At 72.6% G+C, this 23,477-nt stretch overlaps 1 protein-coding gene and 1 long non-coding RNA gene across 5 annotated transcripts in view; one reads left to right on the top strand and one right to left on the bottom strand.

Moving 5' to 3' along the window:
- Positions 1-2,100: 2,100 nt before the first annotated feature.
- Positions 2,101-2,730, top strand: LOC123652023. The gene is made up of 2 exons (XR_006741048.1): positions 2,101-2,552; positions 2,615-2,730. It is a non-coding gene; the product is annotated as an uncharacterized LOC123652023 (long non-coding RNA).
- INF2 (inverted formin 2) overlaps positions 2,259-23,477 on the bottom strand; it is a 29,733-nt gene continuing 8,514 nt past the window's right edge. For 2 of the 4 annotated variants that reach the window (XM_045578844.1, XM_045578846.1), the window contains exons 2-23: positions 19,892-20,291; positions 18,368-18,483; positions 18,116-18,275; positions 17,525-17,558; positions 16,533-16,674; positions 15,674-15,815; positions 14,838-15,587; positions 13,812-13,957; positions 13,640-13,701; positions 13,179-13,281; positions 10,802-10,887; positions 10,248-10,348; positions 9,687-9,757; positions 9,044-9,151; positions 8,781-8,851; positions 8,171-8,291; positions 7,114-7,278; positions 6,944-7,046; positions 6,693-6,857; positions 5,251-5,853; positions 4,799-4,855; positions 2,259-2,934 (exon numbers count right to left, since the gene is read on the bottom strand). In XM_045578844.1, coding sequence (XP_045434800.1) covers positions 4,800-4,855; positions 5,251-5,853; positions 6,693-6,857; positions 6,944-7,046; positions 7,114-7,278; positions 8,171-8,291; positions 8,781-8,851; positions 9,044-9,151; positions 9,687-9,757; positions 10,248-10,348; positions 10,802-10,887; positions 13,179-13,281; positions 13,640-13,701; positions 13,812-13,957; positions 14,838-15,587; positions 15,674-15,815; positions 16,533-16,674; positions 17,525-17,558; positions 18,116-18,275; positions 18,368-18,483; positions 19,892-20,282 — 3,696 coding nt within the window. In that variant the 5' untranslated portion in view covers positions 20,283-20,291 and the 3' untranslated portion in view covers positions 2,259-2,934; position 4,799. Of the gene's footprint in view, positions 2,935-4,798; positions 4,856-5,250; positions 5,854-6,692; positions 6,858-6,943; positions 7,047-7,113; positions 7,279-8,170; positions 8,292-8,780; positions 8,852-9,043; positions 9,152-9,686; positions 9,758-10,247; positions 10,349-10,801; positions 10,888-13,178; positions 13,282-13,639; positions 13,702-13,811; positions 13,958-14,837; positions 15,588-15,673; positions 15,816-16,532; positions 16,675-17,524; positions 17,559-18,115; positions 18,276-18,367; positions 18,484-19,891; positions 20,293-22,297; positions 22,317-23,477 lie in introns of those variants that run through there. The other 2 variants (XM_045578843.1, XM_045578845.1) reach the window with 2 other exon arrangements.

Raw genomic sequence — 23,477 nt, 5'->3', positions numbered from 1 at the left:
CAGAAGGGCCCGAGCCTGTCCACTCACCCTGACTGGGGCCCGGAGAGCCGAGGGCTGGGGGCTCCCGGAGCCCCAAGACTGGATGGGGTCGGCACTCCCAGGGAGGAGGGCGAGACCGGACTGGTCACACAGGGTCACCCATGGGCGTAAGGTCAGCCCGCAGAGGTGCACTGCCCAGCACCTCTCGCTCCTGCTGTCCTCCGGGTGGGAGCGGGCTGACCTGGCTGGTGACTCGGCCCCTCGGGGCCCAGCCCTCTGCTCGCACGGAGACACAATGGTTCCCGCCCCTCAGCACGTCGGGGTCAACACCCCATGAGGGGGTCAGGCTTCCTGTCCACAGCTTCCTAACGATGGTGGGGGTGGAGGTCCCGGGACCCCCCTGGGGGCAGAGGGCCAGGCAGAGGGAGTGCCACCAAAGGCGGGCGGGTGAGGGGGTCCCGGGAGGGGGGGGGCTGTGCCGGGGCTCGGGGACCCAGGGGGCAGGGATTTGGGGCGCTATAGCTGGCTGTGTGGCCGGGGAAGGGGCGGGTGAGGCAGAGGGACCAGAGGCCCCGGAGGCTCCTGTTTGCGTTTCCAGAGGGAGGAGCTGGGCTCTGCATGCCCACCGGGCGCAGAGGGCCTGCTGAGGTGGCGGCACTGAGGGTGCTTCCCTCTGCCCACTCCTGGGGGGTGGCCCTGGCTCTGGGCCCTCCCGAGGAAGGCCCATGCGGACCACAGGACGCCGGGGCTGGACGGGCAGCAGGGCCCAGGCGGTGGCAGCCGGCCGAGCGCGGCTATAAATAGCGGCCGGAGCCTGGCCGCCTATAAACAGCCCTGGCCGGCAGCTGGCGGTCACACGGCAGCCGGAATTAGACCCCTCCCCCCGCCTTTCCCCGTCACCACCCCCGTCCGCCCTGCGCAGGGGGCACGCGCAACTGGTCACCCAGGAGGCCCGTGACTGTGCCTGGGCAGTGTGACCCCCACCTGGCCGTGTGACCCCCCACCTGGCCACGTGACCCCTCACCTGGCCACGTGACCCCCTACCTGGCCATGTGACCCCCCCCACCTGGCCATGTGACCCCCACCTGGCCGTGTGACCCCTCACTTGGCCACGTGACCCCTACCTGGCCATGTGACCCCTCACTTGGCCACGTGACACCCTACCTGGCCGTGTGACCCCCCCACCTGGCCATGTGACCCCCACCTGGCCGTGTGATCCCCACCTGGCCGTGACCCCCACCTGGCCGTGTGACCCCCACCTGGCCGTGTGATCCCCACCTGGCCGTGTGACCCCCACCTGGCCGTGTGACCCCCATCTGGCCGTGTGACCCCCATCTGGCCGTGTGACCCCCACCTGGCTGTGTGACCCCCCCACCTGGCCGTGTGACCCCCCACCTGGCCGTGTGACCCCCCCCTGGCCGTGTGATCCCCACCTGGCTGTGTGACCCCCCCACCTGGCCATGTGACCCCCACCTGGCCGTGTGACCCCCACCTGGCCGTGTGATCCCCACCTGGCCGTGTGACCCCCACCTGGCCGTGACCCCCACCTGGCCACGTGACACCCTACCTGGCCGTGACCCCCACCTGGCCGTGTGACCCCCACCTGGCCGTGTGATCCCCACCTGGCCGTGTGATCCCCACCTGGCTGTGTGACCCCCCCACCTGGCCGTGTGACCCTAGCTGCAATCAGGGAGCCGGTGGCCCGGCCACGGGGGCCACAGCTCACGGGGGGGCACTGCACCCGGCGACCAGGAGGCCCGCCCGCCTCCCCGGAGCTGGGAAGTGTGCGGGGGAATGAGGAGTGCAGCCACTCTGGAAGCCCGTTTGGCAGTTTCCTAAAAAGTTAAATGCAGTCCTGGCCGGTGTGGCTCAGTGGGTGGGGCGCCGCCTGCAGATTCCCCATCAGGGCCCAGGCCCAGGTTGTGGGTTCGATCCCCAGTGCGGGGCGTGCAGGATGCAGCCCATCAATGATTCTCTCATCATTGATGTTTATCTCCCTCTCCTTCCCCCTTCTCTCATATAAATAAATAATTAATTAAACGCAAATGTGGCCTCTGACCCCCGGCTTGAATCCTCGAGAACTGACCACAGGTGCACCTCCCGCCCGCAGGCCTAGACACCCGGGGTGGGGGACCCTCCTCGGGCCTCCTCCCCTCTGCTGAGCAAGGGGACCTATCCTGCCCCGGGCAGTGCCCTCCGGCTGCTCCTCCCAGGCCCCAGAAGCCCGCCCCCCAACCCCAGGCACCACGAAGGAAGAAATGCGCCCACAGTCGCTCGCGTTTTGTTAAAATCACTCTGTTCCAGCTGAGCACGCAGCTGGCGAGCTCCAGCCCCCCGGCTCCCGTGGTTCGGGGTCTGTAACGGGCGTCTCCAGAGGAATCTGGGTGCCAGGCCACTGGAAAGTAGGTGCCAGCTGAGCGCCAGCACCCTCCCCGGTGGGTGCCAGGTGCATGCGGGGGTGGCACTAGCCTTAGAGCTGGACCACACGGACCAGGTGCGTGGGCAGTCCAGGTGCCAGGCAGGCAGTCCAGGTGCCAGGCGGGCAGTCCAGGTGCCAGGCGGGCAGTCCAGGGGTGCGGGATGGGCAGTCCAGGTGCCAGGCGGGCAGTCCAGGGGTGCGGGATGGGCATTCCAGGTGCCAGGCGGGCAGTCCAGGGGTGCGGGATGGGCATTCCAGGTGCCAGGCGGGCAGTCCAGGTGCCAGGCGGGCAGTCCAGGGGTGCGGGATGGGCAGTCCAGGTGCCAGGCGGGCAGTCGTGCCAGGCGGCCCGGGCCCCTGAGGCTTTGGGGCCCCCGCCCTGGCTGGGTAAGGCACGGGCTCCGTGGCTCAGGCCCCGCCCCAGCGGCTCCGTGGTGCCTCTCTTCCGGCCCGGCTCCCGGCTCAGCAGCTTGTCCAGGCTCTGCTGCATGGAGGTGGCCCAGGCCGTCACTTGGCTCTGGGCTTGGGCCTGCGGCCTGTGGAGGGCGAGGATGGCGGTGAGGAGCAGCCTGGCTGGGCAGCGCCGGGTGCCTGCGGCTGGTCCTAGCCCCGGCTGCCCTGTCACCACTGCCCGGGGTCCCGGGTCCCGGGTCCGGCCCTTCCTGTTCGGGCTGCTCTCCCCTGAGGGGCGGGTCCGGGGTCCTGTTCTCCGGGCCTCAGCCCTCGCTGCCTCATCCATCGTCCCGGCCACCTCCTCCCGGGCCCCCGCAGGCCCGGCCAGAAGCCCCTGCCCTTCTCCTCCTCTGGGGCCTTAGGCCTGGGCCCTGCCCCCTGCCCCCCCGTCAATGCCGTGGCACGCTCTGCTCCAGGGACACGGCCTGTGCTTGGGAGACACACAGGGGCAGCTTAGTGCTGAGGTCACTCAGTAAAGTAGGGGCAGGAACACTTTGCTATATTTTGCAGGTTGGGGCCGTTCCGGGGTGAAAGGCAGGTGTGTGTGTGTGTGTGTGTGTGTGTGTTCATTTAACCTCTCACACACTTCATGTCAGGGTGAAGTCTGTCCAAAGAATAAGTGGCATTCTGGCTGGATGGCTCAGTGGTTCTCGGGCTTGATCCCTGGTGTGAGGCGTCTCTCTCATCACGAATGTTTCCATTGCTCTCTTCCTCTCCCTTCCTCCCTGACATCAATAAAGATACGTATGTGTGTGTGTGTGTGTGTGTGTGTGTGTGTGTGTTTTAAGTGCATTCCTGCCCTGGCCGGTGTGGCTCAGTGGATAGAGCGTCAGCCTGGGGACTGAAGGGTCCCAGGTTTGATTCTGGTCAGGGGCGCACGCCCAGGTTGTGGGCTCGATCCCCAGGAGGGGGCATGCAGGAGGCAGCCAATCAGTGGTTCTCTCTCATCAGTGATGTTTCTGTCTCTCTCCCTCTCCCTTCCTCTCTGACATCAATAAAGATATGTTTTTGGCTTTTGTAAAGTGGGGTTCCTTCCTCCTGCCCTCAGCCCCCCCGGGGGGGGAAGTGGGGAGACACAGCTAACCTTTGCACCCACAGCGGGGCCACAAGGCCACTCCCTGGCCCCTAAGGGACAGGCCGAGCCGCTGTAAAGGGCAGGAGGGCGGGTGGCCGGGAGCCGAGTCGGGCAGAGGTGCCCTCACTCCCGTTCCCGCTCCCTGGTGCCCGCAGGGCCTCACCTCTGCGCCCCCGGCCCCTTCACTGGAGGCCGGTGGGGAGCAGACGGCCCTGAGCTCAGGCCGGGGGGGCTCCCTGCACTGGGTCCCCCCGGCCAGGCCGTCCTGTGGCCGCGTGTGGGAGCCTCTCGGGCCTGGCAAAGCCCTGCCTGTCCGGGGGGGAGGGAGGGGGGTCTGGGGAGGCCCCTGCTCCCAGCAGACAGCCGGCCTCCAGGGAGGGGTGAGGTCAGCCTGTGCGTCCCGCACTGCCCTCCCGCCGACAGGATGGCCAGCCCAGGGCCAAGGAGGGCGGGGTGCCTGCGGACGGGCCCAGAGAGAAGGTGTCGCCCTGGGGGACACGGGGGCGGGGGTCAGTCAAGCCCAGGATTGGGCGGGTCAGGCACAGGGCAACCTCAGCCTGTTCGCCAGGCCCAGGAGCCTGGCTCCCACAGGCACCCAGGAGGCCCGTCCACCCGCCCTCCGAGGCTGGTGCCCCGCGGGCAGCTCTGAGGCCGCACCGGCCAGGCACAGGGACACCAGCCAGCGGCACGGCCGCGCTGCCCTGCCCCGCCCTCCCGGGCGGCGGGTGAGCGCCCTCAAGCGGCCCAGGCGGGGGCGGGAGGGAGCTGCCAGGGGCGAAGCGGGTTGGGGTTGGTTAGTGCCTGGGCGGCCGGGCGGGCCGTCCTCGCCTCCACCACTGCCACCAGCGTTAGTGCAGGCAGCGTGGACCTACCTTACTGGATCACACAGAACCTTTTGGACTTATTATCATCAGGGTCAGGGGCGACCTCTGCTTCCGAATAAGAGAGACACACTCAGCGCCCGCCCCACCCCCGGGCGCCCCGCCCGGAGCGGCTGCGTGGGGCTGAGCTGCGGCGTGGCTGCGCCCGCCCCGCCGGACAGCCTCCCAGGCGGGCGGTGTGGCAGGCTCAGTGGTGAGGGTGCAGCGAGCAGGCGGTGCCCCAATCCTGCCCCTCCCGGGGCGGAAGCACCGCTGACCCCTCACCTGCAGGGCGCGGGGGCCTGGGGATCCCCCGTCTCGGGGGCAGGGGGGCCTCCGGCTGCAGGGAGAGGCCGGGCCGGGCATGAAGGGGCCGGCGGACCCCACGCCGAAGCCGGGGCCCTGAGGACCCGCCCGCCCGGTCCCGCCCGGTCCCGCCCGGGGACGCCCCGGAGGCCCCTCACCTTCCTGAGTCCGCGTCGGGCGCTTCTTCCTGCGCCTGCCCGTCCCCCTCGAGGCCCGGCCCGGGGCCCTGGGGAGGGTGCCGGAGCCCGAGGAGCCGGCCGCCGAGTCCTCGGAGAAGGACCTGTCCAGGGAGGTGTCCAGCACGGAGTCCGCGGAGCCCTCCTGGTCCCCGTCCCCGTCGGGCGCCGTGGCCGGGGGGCCGTCTCCTCCGTGGCCGAGGGCGGCCGTGGCCGCCGGCCCCTCTCCCGCGCTGTCGGCTTCGGCCCGGCTGACGCCCCCGCCGGAGCCCGGGGCCCCGGGCGGCCTGTCGCCGGAGAAGGGGAGGGGCTCCAGGGCCCGCGCGCCCCCCAGCACCACGGGCCAGGCCGCGTCCTCCGTGGGCAGGACATCGCTGGCGTCCTCGTACCAGGAGGACCGCCTCTCCGGGGCCCCGGGGCCGGCCTCCGCCGCCGGGCCTGCGGGGGGCGGCGGGCTGGGCACCGTGGCGTCCGCGAGGTCCCAGTCCTGGGGCGGCCTGGCTGCCACCACGCCGTCGAGCGCAGGTTCAGAGGCCGAGCCGCTGGGGCCGCCCCTGGGGCCTCCGGGGGGGCTGCTGGAGGCCGCTGCGGACGAGCACGTGTAGGTGGAGGGCAGGGCGCGCCCCCTCCCTCCCCCCGTCCCGGGGCACCCTCCTTGGGAACAGTCTAGGGGGGGACCCTCCAGCTCAGCTTCGCTGGTGGCTCCACGCCTGGGCCCCACAGGGCAGGCCGGGCCCCGCGTCCTCGGCCTGTCCACAGGGCATCTGCCCATGGGCCTGGGCCCGTCTCTCCTGCCCGGCCCAGGGCTGGACAGGCGGCCTCTAGCCCCACCTCCCGCCGGCCCCTTCTCAGGGCGGCCAGGGGAGAGGAGGGCTCCCCGGAGGAAGGGAGAGCCGGAAGCCAGGTCCAGCACGTCATCATTACAAGAGTTTCATCAACAGGCGGATGGAACTTGGGGGCTCAACAAGGGCTGAGCCACATATGTGATCGCCTGTGGGAGTGGCTAAAAGGCACTTCCCCCAAACCTGAATAGGATGAGTGTTTGCTGCCATCTACGTGTTATTGCCTCCTACTGGCCAAACACCTGAACAGCTGGAGGCAATGCCCCAACCTGGCAATGCTTCTGTACCTGACCCTCTGAAGGGTTTATATCCCCCTTGCCTTGGGACAAACTGTGTTAATAAAAAGCAAGGGTCCTGAGACAAGGAGAGAGTCGTTAGCTCCTGCAGCTGACGCTCCTCGGACCCCCCAGCGCCTTTCAAAACTATCGTTCGTCTCTGGAATCCCACTTCATCCTCACACGGCCTTTCTCCAGAACGCTGAGCCCTCTGAGGCTGGGACAGGAGCCCCGGCGGGGAGGTGTGGGCTGAGGGTGGCACAGGCAGGGGAGGCGGGCGGGAAGCAGGAGAGGGCGTGAGGCTCACCAGGCGGGGGGTCCCTCGGGGGGCCTGAGGCGGCCGCCCGGCCGCCCCCGTCGCCGTCGCCGCGGCCGCGCGCCGTCTTCCGCAGCTGGAAGCCCTTCCTGATGTCAGCCAGCAGCGCGTCGATGACACACACCTCCTCCTCCTGCTTCCTGCCTGCCTTCCTGACTGGGAGCCCAGGACCCTCAGGCACGCTCCGGGCGGAGAGGAGGGGGTCCCCGCCCCGCCCCGCCCCGCCCGCCCGCCCGCCTCACCAGGCTTCCCGTCCTCGCCCCGCGGCCTCCGCGCCTCCTCCTCCGCCAGCTGCCGCTTCCTCCTCTCCGCCTTGGCTGCCTGCTCCTGCCGGTCCTTGTTCTCCTGCGGGCGGCACAGACTGTGACCCCCGGCCCCCCGCCGCCCACAGGCCCCCGAGGCGCAGGCCCACCTTCAGGGCGCGCAGGAAGAGGTCTCGGAAGGCCTTCATGGTGCCGAAGGTGTCCTCCAGGCTCAGCTGCTGCGCGTCCTCGCACAGGTACGTGGCCAGCGCCAGCTTCTTCTGCTCCACCGCCTCGAACACCCGCTCCAGCGCCCGGGAGGCCTCGATGCTGTCCTGGGGCCCGGGCACCGCGGTCAGGGCGGGAGGCCCCCAGCGGGTGGCCCGCGGGCACAGGGCAGCCGGGGCCCGGGGCTGCGGGAGGGCGAGGGCCGGGCCTGCACACAGCTTCCCTGGGCAGGACCGGGTCTGGGTGCTGGGCCTGGGACTCGGGGGGCTCCTCTCAGGATCCCCTCTGGGACCAGGACCTGCTGCAGGGTACCCTCTCTCTCCTCCCCGCTCTCCTGCCCCCCAGCCTCTCCTCCCCCTTCTCCTGCCCCCCAGCCTCTCCTCCCCCCTCACCTGTCCCCCAGCCTCTCCTCCCCCCTCTCCTGCCCCCAGCCTCTCCTCCTCCCTCTCCTGCCCCCCAGCCTCTCCTCCCCCCTCACCTGTCCCCCAGCCTCTCCTCCCCCCTCTCCTGCCCCCCAGCCTGTCCTCCCCCCTCTCCTGCCCCCCAGCCTCTCCTCTCCCTCACCTGCCCCCAGCCTCTCCTCCCCCCTCACCTGTCCCCCAGCCTCTCCTCCCCCCACTCCTGCCCCCCAGCCTGTCCTCCCCCCCCTCCTGCCCCCCAGCCTCTCCTCTCCCTCACCTGCCCCCAGCCTCTCCTCCCCCCTCACCTGCCCCCCAGCCTCTCCTCCCCCCTCTCCTGCCCCCCAGCCTCTCCTCTCCCTCACCTGCCCCCAGCCTCTCCTCCCCCCTCACCTGCCCCCCAGCCTCTCCTCCCCCCTCTCCTGCCCCCCAGCCTGTCCTCCCCCCTCTCCTGCCCCCCAGCCTCTCCTCCCCCCTCTCCAGCCCCCCAGCCTCTCCTCCCCCCTCACCTGCCCCCAGCCTCTCCCTCCCTAAGGCGCCCAGGCGGGCGGGTGGGCAGCAGACGGGCGGCTGGGCCCAGAGCCCCCTCGGCCGCACTTGCCTGCAGGCGCCGGGCGTACTGCTCCCGCACCTCGGGGTCCGCGGCCGCCAGCTTCCGCTCCAGCTCCAGCAGCCGCCTCAGGTTGCCGCTGGACTCGGAGCGGATGATCTCCAGGTTGATCCTGAAAGGCCGGGGGGGTCAGGTGCCCGTGGGTGGCTGGCCTCACCCTGCACCCTGCGGCTGCCAGGGCACGTCGGAGCTCTGGGCCGGGCCGGATGGTCAGAAGCTGGGCTGGGCCGATGGGCGGGCGGGCGCCGGCCGCAGCGGGTGCTGGGCCTGCAGGCGATGGCCAGAGGACCCGCCACCGCGGTGGGCGTGCAGCCGGACAGCCCGCGGCTCCCAGAGCCGCCCCTCCCGGTGGCGGACCCCACGCGTGCACCCCCCCCCCCCGGCCCGTCTGGATGGGGTGGTGCGGGGAGGCGGCCGCTTAGGGGCAGCCTTCGGAGGGCTTCGGCGTGAGCGTGGCCGCCATTCCCTGCCTCTCCAGGCCTCCGTCTCCCTCCAGGTCACGGGGACGGGCGTGGGGGGCAGCCGTCCCTGGGGGTCCCGTGGTACTCGCTGGTGGGACGGGCAGGGCCTGGCTCGGAGCGGCGGGGCGGGAGGCACCTACCCGGCCGCCTGGGCGGGCTGCTCCAGGTCCCGGGGCAGCTGCAGGAGCTCCGGGTGGCCCTTCTCCACCTCCTGGAAGAGCCGGTCCGGGGGAGGCCGTGGCGCGGCCGCCTGGCCTGGGGGCGCCCGCCCGGCCTCCACCCTCCCCTGGCCGGACCGCGGGGACGGGGAGGGGCGGAGGCAGGGGCAGCGGGAGGTTCCGGAGAGGGGCTGGGGCAGCAGGCGGGGGGTGGCGGGGGTCCCCTGAGGCCGGGCGGTGCCCACCTCCAGCACGTGGTGCAGCAGCGTCACGCGGCTCTGCTGGGCCTTGGTCTCCGTGAGCTTCAGCAGCGTGCTGATCTTGAAGCCGTCGGCGTTCCCCGTGTGGCTGCCCTGGAGGGGGAGGAGGAGGAGGGGGAGTGTCCCTGCCTCCCGGGGGGGGGGGGGGGGGGGGGGGGGGGGGGGGCCCACAGGCGGGGGCAGGGGAGGGGCAGGGCAGGGCAGGGGCCGCTCATGTCGTTGAGGAAGTTCCCGATCCTCAGGGTGTGTGTGTGTGTGTGTGTGTGTGTGTGTGTGTGCGCCGCAGGGCGGGGCGGGTGGGGGGGACAGGCAGGGGCAGGGGCAGGGGCAGGGCAGGGGCAGGGCAGGGGCCGCTCACGTAGTTGAGGAAGTTCCCGATCCTCAGGGTGTGTGTGTGTGTGTGTGTGTGTGTGCGCCGCAGGGCGGGGCAGGTGGGGGGACAGGCAGGGGCAGGGGCAGGGGCAGGGCAGGGGCAGGGCAAGGGCGGCTCACGTAGTTGAGGAAGTTCCCGATCCTCAGGGTGTGTGTGTGTGTGTGTGTGTGTGCCGCAGGGCGGGGCAGGTGGGGGGACAGGCTGGGGCAGGGGCAGGGGCAGGGGCAGGGCAGGGGCAGGGCAAGGGCGGCTCACGTAGTTGAGGAAGTTCCCGATCCTCAGGATCAGCTGGCAGAAGACGGGCAGCAGGCGGCTGGAGAGTAGGCCTGGGGGGGGAGGGGGCTCAGGGAGGTGCCTGCCCCCTCCCCCTCACAGCCCACGGCCGTGGGGAGGATGCGGGGCGGAACCTTCCAGAACCTCTGGCTTCCCTGTTCTCAGCAAACCATCCGGGGGGGGGGGCTTCCAGGGATTCCCTTCTGCCCTGTCCCCGAAGTGGGCGTGGGCGCCCACTGCTGTCCCGGCTGAGCTAGTGGCACCCGGGGCAAGGGCTGCAGCGGGTCCCGCCGGCTCCTCGCTCAGGTGTGTGTGCGGTGTCTGTGTGTGCGAGTCTGCGTGCACACGCCTGTGTCTGCCTGTGTGAATCTGAGCACGTGCATGCGCCTGTGCATGCCCGCGTTACACGCAGAGTCTGCCTCAGAGCCGGGCGAGGGTGGTTTGTGACATGAGGGGGCTCAGCACCCACGGGCGCCCTCGGGACAGTCTGGGTGCAGGGCTGGGGGCCCGCCTGTGTGCCCCCCGGGGCTCGGGCCCACTCACTCTCGCAGGCGCTGAGCATCAGCTGGGCCTTGGGCCGCACCATGTCCAGCACCACGGCAGTGCCCTCACACAGCAGCATGCACTCCACCCGCAGCTGGTAGCTGGGGGCAGAGCGGGCGGTCAGGGCGGCCGGGCAGCCCTGCCCTGGCCCGCAGCCCGCGGGCACAGAGCTGGGTCCCCCCCCACCGCTCCAGGTCACACCGGCCGGGCCTCAGCAGGGCTGGGCGGGGCCCAGGGAGAGGCTGTCCGACCAGCACCCAGTGCTGTCGCCTCCCTGGGGGCTCCCTCCTCTAAGAAAGGCTGGGGTCTCCCAGGGAGGCCACGGGGCCCTGCCCCCCCAGACCCTGCCCCCCCAGACCCTGCCCCCCCAGGCCCTGCCCCCCCAGGCCCTGCCCCCCCACCCCGCCCCCCCAGACCCTGCCCCCCCAGGCCCTGCCCCCCCAGGCCCTGCCCCCCCAGGCCCTGCCCCCCCGCCCTGCCCTGCTGAGCCCTCAGGCCCCCGGGGCCGTGGCCGGGGCAGGAGGGAGGGGGCAGGGAGCCGCTGGCCCGCTCACCAGGGGATGCCCAGCAGCAGGAGGTAGAACTGGTCGGCACTGGCCAGCTTGGCGCGGTCCTCCGTGAAGGAGCGCAGGTTTTCCACCTGGGGGAGGCCCACACGGGGGTGAGCGGCCAGTGGGCCCGGCCCCCCCTCCCGGGGCCCCCCCCGGCCCGGCCCCCCCTCCTGGAGGCCCCGTTGGCCAGGCCACCCCTCCCGGAGCCCCCACAGGCGCCCCCCTCCCGGAGCCCCCACAGGCCCGCCCTCCCCTCCCGGAGCCCCCGCAGGCCCGCCCCCCGCCCTCCCGGAGCCCCCGCAGGCCCCCCTCCCCTCCCGGAGCCCCCACAGGCCTGGCCACCCCTCCCGGAGCCCCCGCAGGCCCGCCCCCCGCCCTCCCGGAGCCCCCACAGGCCCCCCTCCCGGAGCCCCCACAGGCCCGCCCTCCTGGGGCCCCCGCAGGCCCTCCCCCCGCCTTCCCGGAGCCCCCACAGGCCCCCCTCCCGGAGCCCCCACAGGCCCCCCTCCCGGAGCCCCCGCAGGCCCGCCCTCCTGGGGCCCCCGCAGGCCCTCCCCCCGCCCTCCCGGAGCCCCCACAGGCCCCCCTCCCGGGGCCCCTGCAGGCCCGCCCCCACCTCCCGGAGCCCCCGCAGGCCCCCCCCTCCCGGGGCCCCCGCAGGCCCGCCCCCCGCCCTCCCGGAGCCCCCACAGGCCCGGCCACCCCTCCCGGAGCCCCCGCAGGCCCCCCTCCCGGGGCCCCCACAGGCCCCCCCTCCCCTCCCGGGGCCCCTGCAGGCCCGCCCCCCCTCCCGGAGCCCCCGCAGGCCCCCCCCTCCCGGAGCTCCCGCAGGCCCGCCCCCCGCCCTCCCGGAGCCCCCACAGGCCCGGCCACCCCTCCCGGAGCCCCCGCAGGCCCCCCCCTCCCGGGGCCCCCGCAGGCCCCCCTCCCGGAGCCCCCTCAGGCCCTCCCCTCCCGGAGCCCCCACAGGCCCCTCTCCCCTCCCGGAGCCCCCACAGGCCCCCCTCCCGGAGCCCCCACAGGCCCGGCCACCCCTCCCGGAGCCCCCACAGGCCCCCCCCTCCCGGAGCCCCCACAGGCCCCCCCTCCCGGAGCCCCCGCAGGCCCCCCCCTCCCGGAGCCCCCACAGGCCCCCCCCTCCCGGAGCCCCCACAGGCCCCCCCTCCCGGAGCCCCCACAGGCCCCCCCCTCCCGGAGCCCCCACAGGCCCCCCCTCCCGGAGCCCCCGCAGGCCCCCCCCTCCCGGAGCCCCCACAGGCCCCCCCTCCCGGAGCCCCCGCAGGCCCGCCCTCCCCTCCCGGAGCCCCCGCAGGCCCCCCCTCCCCTCCCGGAGCCCCCACAGGCCCCCCTCCCGGAGCCCCCGCAGGCCCGCCCTCCCCGCCCTCCTGGGGCCCCCGCAGGCCCCCCCCTCCCGGGGCCCCCGCAGGCCCCCCCCTCCCGGAGCCCCCGCAGGCCCCCCCCTCCCGGAGCCCCCGCAGGCCCCCCCTCCCGGAGCCCCCGCAGGCCCCCCCCTCCCGGAGCCCCCGCAGGCCCCCCCCTCCCGGAGCCCCCGCAGGCCCCCCTCCCGGAGCCCCCGCAGGCCCCCCTCCCGGAGCCCCCACAGGCCCCCCTCCCGGAGCCCCCCACAGGCCCCCCTCCGGAGCCCCCGCAGGCCCCCCCTCCAGGAGCCCCCGCAAGACCCCCCCCTCCCGGAGCCCCCACAGGCCACACCTCCCGGAGCCCCCACAGGCCCCCCTCCCGGAGCCCCGCAGGCCCCCCTCCCGGAGCCCCCACAGGCCCCCCCTCCCGGAAGCCCCCACAGGCCCCCCTCCCGGAGCCCCCACAGGCCCCCCTCCCGGAGCCCCCGCAGGCCCCCCCCTCCCGGAGCCCCCACAGGCCCCCCTCCCGGAAGCCCCCCGCAGGCCCCCCCCTCCCGGAGCCCCCGCAGGCCCCCCCTCCCGGAGCCCCCGCAGGCCCCCCCCTCCCGGAGCCCCCACAGGCCCCCCTCCCCTCCCGGAGCCCCCGCAGGCCCCCCTCCCCTCCCGGGGCCCCCACAGGCCCCCCTCCGGAGCCCCCGCAGGCCCCCTCCCGGAGCCCCCGCAGGCCCCCCCTCCCGGAGCCCCCGCAGGCCCCCCCCTCCCGGAGCCCCCACAGGCCCCCCTACGGAGCCCCCACAGGCCCCCCCTCCGGAGCCCCCGCAGGCCCCCCCCTCCCGGAGCCCCCACAGGCCCCCCTCCCGGAGCCCCCGCAGGCCCCCCCCTCCCGGAGCCCCCGCAGGCCCCCCCCTCCCGGAGCCCCCGCAGGCCCCCCCCTCCCGGAGCCCCCACAGGCCCCCCTCCCGGGGCCCCCACAGGCCCCCCCCTTCCGGAGCCCCCGCAGGCCCCCCTCCCGGGGCCCTGACCTCGTGCTTCTCGGGCAGGAGCTTGAGGAGCTGCTTGAGCACCTCCACGTCGAACTTGGCCGTGTCCCCCGCGCGGATCATGGCGGCCACCTCCTCGTTGGGGCTGGAGGGCGGGAGGGCGGGGGTAGGAGGTGGAAGAGACCCTGCCAGGCAGGTGGGGAGCCCTGGGCCCAGGACCCCTCTGGTCACCCCGTGAGGTCGGGCACAGAGGGAAACAGCAGGAGGCTGGGCTGAATGGCCGTGCCCAGCCGGAGCGCCCTGTGCCCCCTCCGGGCGGCTGCCGGGGCCCAGGGGAGCCTGGGCTGGGTGCCCCGCCCCCAGCTGGGGCAGTCTGGCTATCACCCCACTGTCTGGCCGGAGCAGGACTGCACCGCCCAGGGCGGCCTGCAGAGGGCAGTGCTGAGCCCAAGGTGAACCGCGGGGAGGCAGGGCCCGGCCAGGAGGGGGCGCCCTGAGCTCACCACTTGAACTGCTTCAGGAAGATGTTGAGGTTCAGGCTCTTCTTGGAGTCCAGGAAGGTGATCTGGAAACCGGCACCGTGAGGGCCCCGAGGGCAGCCAGGGGGGGGGGGGGCGGAGGGGGCGGAGGGGCGGGAGCGGGGGCACGCCCAGGCCCAGGCCCAGGCCGGCCCACCTCCTTGGGCTCCTTCCTGGCCGGGGCGGCGGCCGGCTCCTTGGGCTTGGCCACAGGGAAGGAGAAGAGCTGCTCGATGCTGGAGAAGTCGGGCTCCACGGCCTCGGCGCCCAGGCTGCCCAGCGCGGCCCACATGGAGCGATGCTCTGCGGGGGGGAGGGGCCGTCCGTCAGCCCCGCCGCCCCCCCCCCCCCCCCCCGTCCTGGGTCCCGGCCCCCCATCAGCCCCACCGTCAGCCCCGCCCGCCCCACCATCCCGGCCCCACCGTCCCGGCCCCCCATCAGCCCCGCCGCCCCCCCATCCTGGCCCGCTCCCCCCCCCCCCGTCCCGGCCCCCCCCCCGTCCCGGCCCCCCATCAGCCCCACCGTCAGCCCCGCCGCCCCCCCATCCTGGCCCGCCCCCCCGCCCCCGTCCTGGGTCCCGGCCCCCCATCAGCCCCACCGTCAGCCCCGCCCGCCCCACCATCCCGGCCCCACCGTCCCGGCCCCCCATCAGCCCCCCCCGCCCCCCCCCCGCCCCAGCCCCACCGTCCCGGCCCCACCGTCCCGGCCCCCCATCAGCCCCGCCCGCCCCCCCCCCCGTCCCGGCCCCACCCCGCTGACCTTGGCTGTGACCTCAGCACACAGCACCTGGTCCCCAGGGTGACGGGCACCCAGGGCCTGAGCAGGGCAGGGCTGTGGCATCAGACACACCAGCTTCCAAGGTCCCTGAGAGGCAGGTCCCATGGCTGACCTCTGCCCTGCTCCTTCCCCACCCGCCCTGGACCACACAGGGCAGAGCCCAGAGCAGGACAGACCTCCGTGGCCCGTGCCACAGACGCCCGCTCCCCGCGGGCAGCCCCTGCCCCGCCCTCACCCCGCCCAGGAGGGAGGCGCCCCCGCTCCCTGCCCTGTCCCCCCCCCCCCCCGCCCGCCCAGGAGGGAGGCGCCCCCGCTCCCCGCCGGCAGCCCCCCGCCCTGTGTGTCCCCCCCACCACCACCACCCAGGAGAGAGGGAGGGAGGCGCCGCGGACTGGACCTGCCTCACCTTGGGCCACGTGGGACGGCAGCTTCTGCCAGTTGAGCTTCTTCATGCGCAGCGTCGGGGGGTGGACCTGCCGGTGACGGGGGACCCGGGCGGCGCCCAGGCCGCGGTCCACGTGGGCCACAACGACGTCCTCCACGCCGCCCACGGCAGGGGGCGCCGCGGAGCCCGGCAGGGGCGGGGGCGGGGGCGGGCCCCCCATGCCCGGGAGAGGGGGAGGAGGGGGGGGCAGGGTCCCACTCAGGCCGGGCAATGGGGGTGGGGGAGGGGGTGGGGGGAGCGGGGACTCCAGGCCTGGCAGGGGTGGGGGGGGAGGTGGGAGGAATGAGGTGGTTGAACCTGGCAGGGGAGGGGGTAGGGGTGGGGGGGGAGGAGGGGGAGGTGGGGGTAATGAGGTCGCGGAACCTGGCAGGGGTGGGGGTGGGGGCGGAGGGGGCGGAGGGGGCGGGGCGGTGGAGCTGGCGGAGCTGGGTGCGGGCAGGGAAGGGGTGGGTGTTGGCTGTTCCTGGGCCCCTGGCCGCTCGCTGCTCGCGCTCTGCGCGCTGACGGCCCGCGGGCCCGCGGGGGTGGCTGCTGGCGGCTGGCCCTCCGCACCGGCCTGCAGGGCGCCCGCGTGCTGGGGGGCGCCGCCCTTCCAGCCCTGGCCCAGGTTGGCCTGGACACCCTTGTGGGCCCTGTCCTGGGCGCCCGGGCCCGGCCGCCGCTTGACGGACGCCAGCCGCTCCGCCATCTCGTCCAGCGTGCACTCCCGGGCTGCGGGGGACGCCGGGGTCAGGGGTCACGGGCGGGCACCCCCCTGCTGCAGACCCCGTGGGTGCCCAGCGGGCGGCGCCGCTCACCGTCGCCGGCCAGGAGCACGGCCCGGGTCACCAGGCGCTCCAGCGCCTCCCACAGCAGCTGGCCGGAGCGCAGGCCGGGGTCCAGCAGCAGGAGGCCCTGCAGCACGGACAGCAGCTGCGCGGACGCCGGGGAGCGGCTCACCTGCGGGCGGAGGGCGCGGTCACTGGGGGTGCCGGGAGCGTGCCACCCCGACCACCGGTGCCTCCCAGGGGCCGGCACCAGCCTGTGCGGGTTCCCGCTGGCGCTGGGCTGGGCTGTGCATTGTGGGATGTTCAGCAGCACCCCCGCCCACGCGCGACGGCCCACAGCCTCAGGCTCCTGGCGGCCGGGGGGGACGGCCGGGGGCCAGAGCAGGACGGAGACCGGCCGGCCAGGCCCGAGCCGGGCCAGACTGCCTCCTGGGTCTGGAGTGCCCTCTGCCCCTCCTGGGGGCACTGCTGGGCCCGGACCGCACCTCCTCTGTAGCCCTGGCCTCGGCCCCCCGGCCCCCCGGCCTCCTGGCTCCCTGGCCCTGACACCGGAGCTCGGCTGCTCCCCAAGGTGGCTCCAGACCGGGCCCTGCTGTGCAGCCACGGAGGGGGACGGGGTGGGGGACGGAGGGGGACGGAGGGGGACGGGGTGGGGGACGGAGGGGGATGGAGGGGGACGGGGTGGGGGACGGAGGGGGACGGAGGGGGACGGGGTGGGGGACGGAGGGGGACGGAGGGGGACGGGGTGGGGGACGGAGGAGGACGGTGGGGGACGGAGAGGGACGGAGGGGGACGAAGGGGAACACGAAGGGGGACGGAGAGGGGCGGAGGGGGACACAGAGGGGGTGGAGGGAGTCAGGGGGAGGGGGACGGGACGGGGGCTGCCCACCTTGTGGAACAGCGACGCGAAGACCTCCTGGTGGCTGCTCATGTCCACGCCCCCGCACGCCTGCAGCAGCTCCTCCTCATCCTCCGCCTTGGCCTCCTCGAAGGCCTCCAGCTGGATCAGCACGTCCGCGTCCTCCAGGTCCCTGTGCCAGGGAGGGGGCCGGGCGGCTGAGCCGGAGCCCACCCCAAGCAGGGCAAGGGCCACAGCAGCCGGGGCCGCTGGGCCGTGGGCTGGGCCGTGGGCTGGGCTGCGCGGTCGGGGCAGAGGCTCAGGGACGGAGCTGGGAGGGGTGGTCACTGCGGGGGTGGGGGGCTTCTGCCAGAGCCGGGGGAGCTTGATTGTTCACTGGGCCCAGGACCTGCCAGTCATCTTAGTCTGGCCAATGAGCTGTGCATTCAGCGGCAGGGCAGGCCCTCTCTGCACCCCAGAGACCTTTACTGGGGTCACACCAGCCTTCTGCCTTCTGGGGGCCCCCCACCCAAAGCTGACACCCCGGGGAGGGTCCCGACGAGGCCTCGGTGGAGGGTCTCAGCTCTGTGGGTGCCCAGGAGCCCAGTTAAAATGGAATTTCAGAGAAACAACGAATGGCCCGGCCGGTGTGGCTCAATGGTTGAACACAGGTCCATGAACCAGGAGATCAGGGTTCGATTCCCGGCAACTTCCGGTCAGGGCACATGCCCAGGTGGCAGGCCCGATCCCCAGTGAGGGGCGTGCAGGAGGCAACCGATCAATGATTCTCTTCATTGGTGTTTCTCTCTCCCTCTCCCTTCCTCTCTGACATCAATAAAGTGGTTTTCAGCATAAGTTCACTCCGTGCATCACTGGGACATGCTCACACCACGGCAGCTGTCTGTCTGAGGCCAGTCTGACGGGGCCGTCTGCACGGGCAGCCCTGGCTTAGGAAGGGACGGCTGGGCGCTCGCTGGGGCCCGGCCTGCCCCCCGGGGCGCTGTGTGGGAGCGGGGAGGCAGGCGGAGCGGCCGGGGACTCACCGGAGCCGCGTCAGGACGTCCAGCAGCTGCAGCCCTGGGGAGGGATGGAGGTCAGTGGCGCCCCCTCCGGTCACTGTTCCTCTGCCGCCCTCCCCGGCCCCTCCCGACTCCCGAGCCCAGCGGGGGCGCCGGACAGGAAGCTCAGAGGGAGCCCAACTGGGGGACACTCGGTGGTGACCGTCCAGTGTCCCCGTCACCACTGGACCTGCCTCCCACCGAGAGGTCCCTGCCCGCGAAGGGGCCGCTGGGGGCCAGGCTGCTTCCAGGACCCGGGGGTGGGTCAGGGCCCGGGGGGGGTCCGGTCAGGGCCCGGGTGGGGGTCCGGTTGGGGCCCGGGGGGGTCTGGGCAGTCAGGGCACTGTGTGGGGGGGTCAGGGCCTGGTGAGGGGGGTCGGGACCCGGGGGGGGGGGTCGGGGCCCGGTGGGGGAGTCGGGGCCCGGTGGGGGGGTCGGGGCCCGGTGGGAGGTCAGGGCCCAGGGGCTCAGGGCCCGGTGGCGGGGGTCGGGGCTGAGTGGGGGGTCAGGGCCCAGGGGAGCCAGGGCCCGGGGTGGGTCGGGCCCGGGGAGGGGGGCTCACAGCGCGGGGCTGACCTATGAACTCGCCGCGCAGCTGAGTGCGGGCGCGCAGGTCCTCGGGGCCCAGGATGATGGCGTTGACCACGCTGAGCAGGGTGGCCACGTAGGGCAGGTTGTCGCTGCCGGAGAGTTCCGTCATGATGACGCTGAAGCGGTACTGCTGGCTGCACACGGTCTGCGGGGGGCGGGGTGAGTGTGTGTGAGTGTGTGTGTGCGCGCCTCGCCCCGGCCGGGCCCGGCCCCAGCCCCGCCGCCCGCCGCCCTCACCTTGTAGTGGTCCAGGGCGTCCAGCGCCAGGGCGTGGCCCTCGGGCGAGTAGATGCACAGGGCGGCCAGCAGCTCAAACACCTGCTTCTTGACCATCACGTTGGACGTGTCCAGAGCTGCCGAGGCGGGGGAGAGGGGGTGTCTCAGCGGGGGACTCAGGCATCCAGGCCAGGCCTCCCCCTCGGCCCTTCCCCCACCTGTGGGGGTGTCTGCCCAGCACTGCTCCACTTCAGCCAAAAACGCGGGGCAGCGGGCAAACACCAGGGGGCGCTCTGCACATGCCCATCTCCCAACTCTACCACCTGCCTCCAGCCTCACACCCTCCCTCCCCCAGCCTGGAAAGTTCCGGGGTGCCCCTTGCCAGCCCGGCTGAGAGCACGTCACAGAAGACGCTACATGCAGACGGGCATGGCCAGGCCTGGACGGGGTCAGACAAGAATGAGATGACCACCATCCCACTCACCCACACAGGCTCCCGCTTGTCACTGCCCCCCGAGCCCAAGCTGGAGGGACACGGTCACCCCCATGGACAGCAGGCCGGGGTGTGGGGGGCAGGGCCACAGGGAGCTCGGGTCTCTGAGACTATCGAGGAGGTGATGTGAGCTGGGACTCACGGGGAGCAGGGCTGTGCAGACTCAGGCAGAGCGCAGCCTGCTGGGGAGGGGGTCCAGGGCCCCTTCATGAAGCCCCCCTCCCCCACGTGCAGGGCGGGGGGTGGGGGGGTGCCGGCCAGACCTGAGGGCTCAGGGCTGGGGCGGGGCTCAGAGCCGGGTGAGTGCAGTGGACTTCTGTTTTTGACCCCTGACTCCCGCTGTGGACAGGGCCTGGAGGCTCAGCACCAGGGAGGGGGCGGGGGGTTGGGGTGTGTGTGGAGCCTGGACCAGCAGCAGGCCAGGTGAGAACTGGGGCAAAGCCATAAACCAGAGGGGGCAACTGGGTGTGGCTGGCGGAGGGACCAGGGCTCCAGGTGACCTGGCTGGGGGTGGGGGTGGGGTGTGTGTGTGTCCCAGACTAGGGTAAGGTGACCGGACGTCCCGATTTCTAACTACTTGCCCCGCGTCCCGAGGCGTTTTATTTAAAATGCCATGGGACACGGGACAAATTGCTAAAAATCGGGTCGGAATCGGTTTGGCTCAGTGGGTAGAGCGTCAGCCTGCGGACTGAAGGGTCTGGGGTTCGATTCGGTCAAGGGCATGTACCTTGGTTGCGGGCACATCCCCAGTGGGGTGTGTGTAAGAGGCAGCTGATCAATGATTTTCTCTCATCGATGTTTCTAACTCTCTATCCCTCTCTCTTCCTCTCTGTAAAAAAATCAATAAGATATATTTTTTAAAAATTGTTAAAAATGGGGGTGCCTGGTCACCTTAGACTAGGGGCACATGAGAGGAACTGGCGCCTCCTCCAGGAAGCCCTCCCTGCCTGCCCAGCCCAGTCTCCTCCCGGGCGCCTAGCCCTCCGCCGCCTGCCAGGGCCATGGCCAAGGCCTGCCTCCCCGTGGCCGGCCCTCGGCGCCCGCCCGCTCACCCTGGGAGAGCTGGCGCACGTAGGCCTGGTTGCTGAGGATGTACTCCATGCCCTGCCGGGAGTTCATGACGGCGCGCACGCAGCTGACGCAGGTGAGCTGCAGCAGGGCGTCCGCGATGCGGGCCACGCCACGGCCCGACAGGCGCGCCAGGGCCTCGAGCAGCAGGTCCAGGCCGCTCTGCTCCAGGAACTGCACCATCCAGCCGCCGTCGCTGCCCTCCAGCCGCTTGCGCAGGCCGGAGTAGTTGACCACGGAGGGCATCTGCAGCAGCCGGATGCACAGCTCGGGGTCCGCGTTCTCCAGGTTGGCCTCCGTGGGGTCGGCATCCTGCGGCCCCAGCTTCTCCTTCAGCGCCGCCCACTTGCGCTGCGCGCCCTCCTTCACCGACATCTTGCCGAACTGCAGGGCCAGAGGGTAGAGGGGGTGGAGGGGTCAGCCAGGGGGGACTGGCGCCTCCTCCAGGAAGCCTTCCCTTCCCCCCCCGTCTCCTCTGGTGCGTCCCCCGCCTGGTACCTCCACCCACCAAACGGGCCCCAGCGCTTCCCGCTGGCACCCCGAAGCTCACGGTGCAGGGTCCCTGTGCCTGGTGCTCCTGCACCCACCCTGACTGAGTCTCCATAGTAACCAGAGGCAGCAGCATGCCCTGCTGGGTGCCCCTCGACCTCACAGCCACCCCAGGCAGCCCCACGCGGACCGGGGCGACAGGCAGCCAGCACGTTGTGTCCAGGGCGCCCTGACCTCCCCCGGGTGCGGCCCGGTACCCCAGGCTGCCCGCAGGGCGACAGTGGGGCTGGGGGGCTGACTCGAGGGTCATGCCCAACGCCCATCGGTTCTGGCAAGACCAGGCCCCGTGGGGGAGCAGCCTGCCAGGCCCCGGTCCCGCGGGCCTGTGTGCCGCCGGCATGCGGGTGGAGGACGGGGTGCCCCAGGCCCTCCGCTCGGGGGTGCAGCCGGACCCGCTGCCACAGGTGTGACCCCAAAGTCTGGCTGTAGAAACTGCAGCTTGGGTCTGGACTTACTCGTCTGCTGAAACAACAGAGAGTTACTCTGATTTTCTGGACTCATGGATGCTATCCCAACACTCCATGGAGGATGGTGTGGATGTCCCACTGGTCACCGGAGGACATTCCCGGGACCCAGGACAGACCAGTTGTTCTAAATGGCCTCAGCAGCTACAGAGAGTGCGTGCCTGCTGACTCAGTGGCCCCGGAATCCGGACCGCACAGTTATCCTAAATTGTCCAGGTGGCCGGTCCCAGATAACGTGCTCCTGTTGATTCAGGGATTCGTGGATAATCACTAAGTTGCTCAGATTCTGCTTCTGGGAAAGCTTTCCCCAAACCAGGTTCCTCATTCCAGACCCAGAGATGTAACGGACACCTGTGCCGTTCTGGCCAGGTGAGCCGGACAGAACGTCAGAGTGTGGTGAGCTGTCCGGGCTGCGAGGTCTGGAGCTTTAGCCCCTTATGCCTCCGGCCGTTAATAAATGACTCCATAATTCCACTTTTCGAGGCGCCCTTGGTAAGATGGCAGTCACCCCCACCCCGAATGCCTCCCAGCCCGAGCCTCTGTGCCATCGCCACCACCCGCCCCCTCCCTGGCGCGCTCGGCCGTGACGCTGTCTCAACCACAGTCCCTGGGGACAGGCCCGCAGGCAGGCGGCCCACGCTCCCTGCAGCCATGTATGGCTCGAGTCTTATATTTAGCGGAGAAGGGCCGTGTGGAGCCGCTGGGGAAGCCCGAGGGGCGGCCTGGTCTCGGCACTCTCCCCCCCCAGCCACCCCCCCCCCGCCTCCTGGGGCAGGAGTGTGCACCCACTCTACGGGAGGGGCGCCCCGAGAAGCGCCGAGCGGGAAACGGCAGGGCCCAGTGAGCCTGGACCCACAGCGGCTGCACCGGGGAGGGGAGAGCGGGGCCGTCCCAGGCCAGGCAGGGCCATGAGGCTGACGGGACGGGAGCCCAGCGGCTGCCCCTCCTAGAGGCCCTGCGCCCACTGCCTGGGTGAGGATGGGGGTGTCCTCCCTTGGGCTCCCGGAGCCCACCCCGAGGCCCACTGGGGGCACAGAGCAGGGACACCGCCTGCGGACGTGGCCTCTCAGCAGTCCCTCCTGTTTGCCGTGGGTCCTCCCAGGAGGCAGCCCCGCCTCCTCCCCCTTCCCCTCCCCCTGGGGCCAACAGAACTTCGGGACCCCGGGGCCCGCCCGCGAGGCAGCCTGGCTACCTGCGTGGGCGCCCAGCCCTGGCCCTTGCCCACAGACTTTGGCCAAGTCCCTGCCCATCTGAGCCTCAGTTTCCCCCCCTGCACCTCTGGAAGCTGGAAGCATCGGGCAGGCAGCAAAGCGGGTGTTGGGGTGCTCCGAACACTCCCTGCCAGGCAGCCCCAGGGGCCCCGCACTGTCCACTCACCCAGACGCGCAAGACCTTCCGGCTGCCTCTGCCCACCCACCCCAGGCCCGGCCGCGGGCCGCCCCGCCCGCCCTCCTGGCTCCTCATGGCCGCAGCCCGGGCCCCGCCGGCCTCTCCGACGGGCCCCAGCGTGCACACGCCGCCCCCTGGGTGCTGCTGCTTAAAGAGGCGCCCGGAGCCGGCCCTCCCCTCCTGGCTCCCATTGGCCCGAGTCCCTGCTTCTCTGGCTCCGGCTGCGTGGACAGAACTCTCCCAGGCCGGCGCTGGCCTCCAGTGACCCGCGCTGCCAAGAGCCCCAGGGGCCCCTGATGCCAGAGCCGCCTGGACCGCCCCCGCCTGCCCAGGGCCCCCGTCCCCGGCCATGGCTCACTCCCCGAAGAGACCCCATTTGGGGTCCCTTTGGTCTGGGGGGGAGATGACCAATCCCATCTGCCCATGGAGACCCTCTGCTCTGCGTCCTGGCACTGACTGCACAGCTGGCCACGCCCTTCGGAGACCAGGGACCCCGCTGGCCGGGCGGTGTGGACGGCGGACGGACAGGCCAGGGTGGGAGGGGCAGCCTTCCTCCCCGGGAGGCCCACCGGCAGGTCCCGGCAGAGCACCCTCCCTAGAAGCACCCGCCGGTCTCCAGGAGAGAGAGCGGGAGGGGACGAGGCAGGAGCCAGGCCGCAGGCACAGATATCGCTGACCCGGCGGCCAGGAAGCGCCTCCATCCGCAGGAACCAGCCCAGGAAGCCGCTCCGCTCCGGGGGGCCTGCAGGAAGTCAGACCTCCGCTCCAGGGGCAACACCCTGGCTGGAGGGTAACTGACGGGCTTCCGGAGTCCCGCCCCCTCTGCAGCGTGGAACCCACCAGGGACAGCCCAGTGGGTCCCCAAACTGCCACTCAGGACACCCCAGCCCCTCAGGCACCCCTCTTGTTTCTGTACTTTAACCTATCCACATGTATAATGCAATGTGCACACACAGTACATGCATGTTATTGCATGTACACAGTAACACACACACACACACAATAATACTGCAGAGCCCCCTCCCCCTCCGCCGACTCCAGCAGCTGGGGATGTGGGGGGCAGGGGCGCGGGCTGAGTGGACAGAGCTGAGCTGGCCAGGCCAGGCCTCGGGGTGGGGGCGGGAGCTGAACCAGCCCAGCCTCGCACCCTAAGGACCTGCTGGTGCTC

This window comes from Pipistrellus kuhlii, unplaced genomic scaffold (genome assembly GCF_014108245.1).
Source record: "Pipistrellus kuhlii isolate mPipKuh1 unplaced genomic scaffold, mPipKuh1.p scaffold_m20_p_107, whole genome shotgun sequence".
Lineage (NCBI taxonomy): Eukaryota > Metazoa > Chordata > Mammalia > Chiroptera > Vespertilionidae > Pipistrellus > Pipistrellus kuhlii.
The sequence above is the reverse complement of the archived record's forward strand: the minus strand, read 5'-3'. Positions and strand labels throughout refer to the sequence as shown.